The sequence below is a fragment of the Papilio machaon genome, chromosome 11 (assembly GCF_912999745.1).
Source record: "Papilio machaon chromosome 11, ilPapMach1.1, whole genome shotgun sequence".
Classification (NCBI taxonomy): domain Eukaryota; kingdom Metazoa; phylum Arthropoda; class Insecta; order Lepidoptera; family Papilionidae; genus Papilio; species Papilio machaon.
Genome location: NC_059996.1, coordinates 7,941,142 through 7,944,593, shown reverse-complemented (window position 1 = coordinate 7,944,593; position 3,452 = coordinate 7,941,142). Strand labels below are relative to the sequence as shown.

The window sequence follows — 3,452 nt, the reverse complement described above, 5'->3', positions numbered from 1 at the left end:
TATTGTTTAAAAATCAAATGTAAATCTCGCTCCAAATTAAATAAAATTGCCTTATAAATGTTTATATGAGAAATGTTCGATAATTTTATCGATATCGGACTGTTACGTCTCTAGTTTTGACATTTTATAAGTTTGTTCTCTATTACATTGACAAACTGTTTTTTTTTTTTGTTATATTGTTTTCTTTTACAATACGAGTTGGCAATTGCCACAATATCGCGTGGATGTGTGTGTGGTAGCGGGTTTAATACCTAATGTAAGGTAATATTAATTAGATATACATTTAAAGAGTTATAATAAGTATAGTATAAATTATTTGTGTGTGTATTTTCTGTTTCGCGGCGAAGGGAATGAACGCCGCGTCGTCTGGTACAATATATGTAAAACATTATAGCGTTTTATACAAAAAAATGATATCATTCGAGAGTACTATTGTAACAGAAAGTCCACAAATTTATATGCAATTCAAAATTAAATATAAATAATTTAAGAGATATCGAGTGTTTTTATTTTTTACGGTTTGAAAATCCTTATTATGAGATGGTACAATGGCATCTCGTAATAGTTGACTTGAGACAAGTTTTGAATTTTATAAATATCTTGGCGACTCGAAACGCATGAGTCACTGTGCAAAACACAATTTTATGTGTAGCAGGGGTAAAGGCATTTGGGGAAGGGTAATGCACAGCTCAAGGTCAGTTGCCAAGATTAAATTGTTTTGCATCATGACTACAATAGTATAGTCGAAGTTAAAATTTCTAAAAAGCCCTTTATCTCGTAGGAATAAAGTTATAACTTAAGAAACTGCCATTTGTCAGGTTAAAAATGTATTTTGTAAAAAAAATAGTCAAATTGATAACCTCCTTCTTTTTGAAGTTGGCTAAAAATGGAGGTACTACAGGTAATTCATGGCTACTTCATCTTTTAATATCTAGACTAGATCTAACAGGGATTCACACTTAGTGTCTAACGAGTGGTTGCTAACATGTGAATAATTTGTTCCTATAAAAATAATTGTCTAAATCCTGACAAACAACTAAGTTGGGAATAAAAAATTCACTATCATGTATGTGTGGAAAAAAAATGAAAATTCAGAGTTGAGTTTTACTTTTTTATTAATCTTAACCCTATGTTTACGAGGTCTCCATGGCGGTGGCAGTCTCCTCGGTGTATTTGCCCTTGTCCTTACCGAGAGCAGCCAGGCGGCCCTTGGCCCTGCGGTCCAGGATCGCCTTACGGTCCTTGTTCATCTTTAGCTTGACAATTACGCACTGAAATTATACATTCTAGTTACTAACTGTATTCAACATTGACATTACTTATTTTTTTTTTTAAAAATCAGAGCCATGGAAGTGTCTCAGCAGTAATCCCATCTCATGCCAAACTTGAGCAAGCCCAAGTGAGACAGGATGGGTTCTAAGTTAGAAGTTATCATCATTTTGAATGAAATTAAATAACAAGTAAATGTAATAAAATTCAATGGAAATTAGAGAAAATGTATCTAAACAATTTAACCTTTATAAGGCTGTAATTACAGACTTAAATATGTAGACAATAAATGATATTCGTCAACCAGTGAAATGTATAAATATAACTTCTCATTTATATTGCATTTAGTTATTTATTTAAACAATTTTGCTTTGTAATGTAATTAAATAAAAAGTTCAAACTATATTTCTTGGATGCTTAATTTTAGTTTTTAAAACTATCACATCAACAAGTCACTAGAACTGTTATATTTACCTTTGAGGGGTGGATTCCGACATATGCGCTGGCACCATTAGCCTTTTCACGCTGAATCCTTTCAATGTACACTACAAACTTCTTACGGTAGACCTGCACCACTTTGCCTACTTGCTGGCCTTTGTAGTGACCACGGACAACCTGCAACAATTACAGCACAATTATTAATTGTCTATTAAAGAAAACTTGGATCAAAGGAAGCCCTAACAATAATATAATTATTTCTCAGGTATACTAAGTTCTTATTAATTTCTTCAGTATGTAGAAATCTTTAACTTGTGAGCTTGATTATAACTTCAATTATAATAAAATCTAATCTTACTTTTATAGTAAATATAAAAAATTGCTAAAAAATATTTGCATTGAGGTCTAAAAACCTGCTATAGGTATCGAACATTATGTACAATATTTGTCAAGCAAAACAATCAGAGCCAATTTTTGTACCAGGGCACAGGGCGGTGAAGCCGAGACTTGGACGCACACGAGAAAACCTCGAGCTTGTCTAGCCAAGGCAGCCACACCTGCAGTCTATGAATGGGTTATCGTCATCATTTTGTTTTGCACTTGACAATATGTAAAGAATCAAGTCAATATGGTGCTTTTGAGGTTATGCATGATGTTTGTTTATTATCACAAACTATAAAAGTGCTTTTATTTTAAGAAATAATGGGGATATTGTTGCTAAACAAATGTTAACAAAATTAACATTACCTGAACTTCGTCGTCTTTGCGGATAGGCATGGATTTCACGTTGAATTTTTGTCTTAATTCCTTTGATAGAGGGGACGACATAAGTACTCTTCTGATGTGTGAAGGTGCGCTAAAATGCCTTTTCCTGTTCTTCCTCCTCGAGGAGGTTACTTGCTTGTTGTACTTCATCCTGCCCTTTGCTGCTGAAAAGCAAAATACCACGTTTTATTTCACTGACTCAAAACATTAGGTTACTACTCCGTGCGTATGAAACGTCAAGTTGCCGCTTAGTTTATTGTGAACACTGGTATTTGATTCTTGCAAAATAGCCATTGTTAAGAACGAATAATTTATTTAAGAACAAATTTTAAGTGATTTTAACAATTTTTAAGTAACGTAACCGAGGATTTTCGAAGATTTAATAACGTACCCGACACAACACGGCAAAGAATCAAGTTAAGAAAGACTCATAGATTACAAACGAAAATGGACGTCAAACCATATTGCCAGTGCAAAAATAAAATAAGTCTTTTCTGAGACACTTTTTATTTTGTAAATCAATATAATTTTTAGATTTATTAGATTTATGTCTGAGTAAATAATTACAACAGATATTACGGTTGAATAAAAATCGCTCTAATCATGGTTAAAGTATTTGATGCCTGAGTAATATAAGGAAATAAAACCGCGTTTTTTATTAATAAGTAGAGTTCACTTAATCAAAAACAATTATAATCATTACAATAAACGCGTCAAAACAAAGAAAGTTGACTTTTTCTACATGAGCTGATTCACTTTATCTTTACTTAATTAGCGTTCCAAAAAATTGTCCATAAATCAATTTTATGACAACACACGAGGAAAATGAATCGAAAAAAAACTGAGTGTAGTAAAAAAAATAACAACAAGTCTATGGTTAAACAAAAATATTAGATACCATATGAAGCAAAATAAAAATTGCTATATTTGTAGCAAAATTGTCTAATTTCATCAAGATCCGTTGAGCTGTTCCAGAGATA

At 32.2% G+C, this 3,452-nt stretch overlaps 1 protein-coding gene across 2 annotated transcripts; it reads right to left on the bottom strand.

Moving 5' to 3' along the window:
• Positions 1-1,097: 1,097 nt before the first annotated feature.
• LOC106709698 (60S ribosomal protein L26) lies at positions 1,098-2,941 on the bottom strand. 2 transcript variants are annotated; one of them, XM_014501547.2, is made up of 4 exons: positions 2,864-2,941; positions 2,455-2,636; positions 1,744-1,884; positions 1,098-1,271 (listed from the first exon to the last, which is right to left on the bottom strand). In XM_014501547.2, the coding sequence occupies exons 2-4, from the start codon at positions 2,620-2,622 to the stop codon at positions 1,134-1,136; spliced, it is 447 nt and encodes a 148-aa protein (XP_014357033.1). In that variant the 5' UTR covers positions 2,623-2,636; positions 2,864-2,941; the 3' UTR covers positions 1,098-1,133. The 2 variants fall into 2 exon arrangements, with proteins under 2 accessions (XP_014357033.1, XP_014357034.1); XM_014501548.2 differs by having other exon boundaries at positions 2,455-2,633; positions 2,864-2,936.
• Positions 2,942-3,452: the final 511 nt, after the last annotated feature.

Coding starts and splice junctions, on each gene's coding strand:
- LOC106709698 (XM_014501547.2), bottom strand. CDS start 2,622: ATGAAGTACAACAAGCAAGTAACCTCCTCGAGGAGGAAGAACAGGAAA. Junction 1,885..2,454: donor GCAAAGACGACGAAGTTCAG/GTAATGTTAATT, acceptor TAATTGTTGCAG/GTTGTCCGTGGTCACTACAA. Junction 1,272..1,743: donor TCGGAATCCACCCCTCAAAG/GTAAATATAACA, acceptor GTATAATTTCAG/TGCGTAATTGTCAAGCTAAA.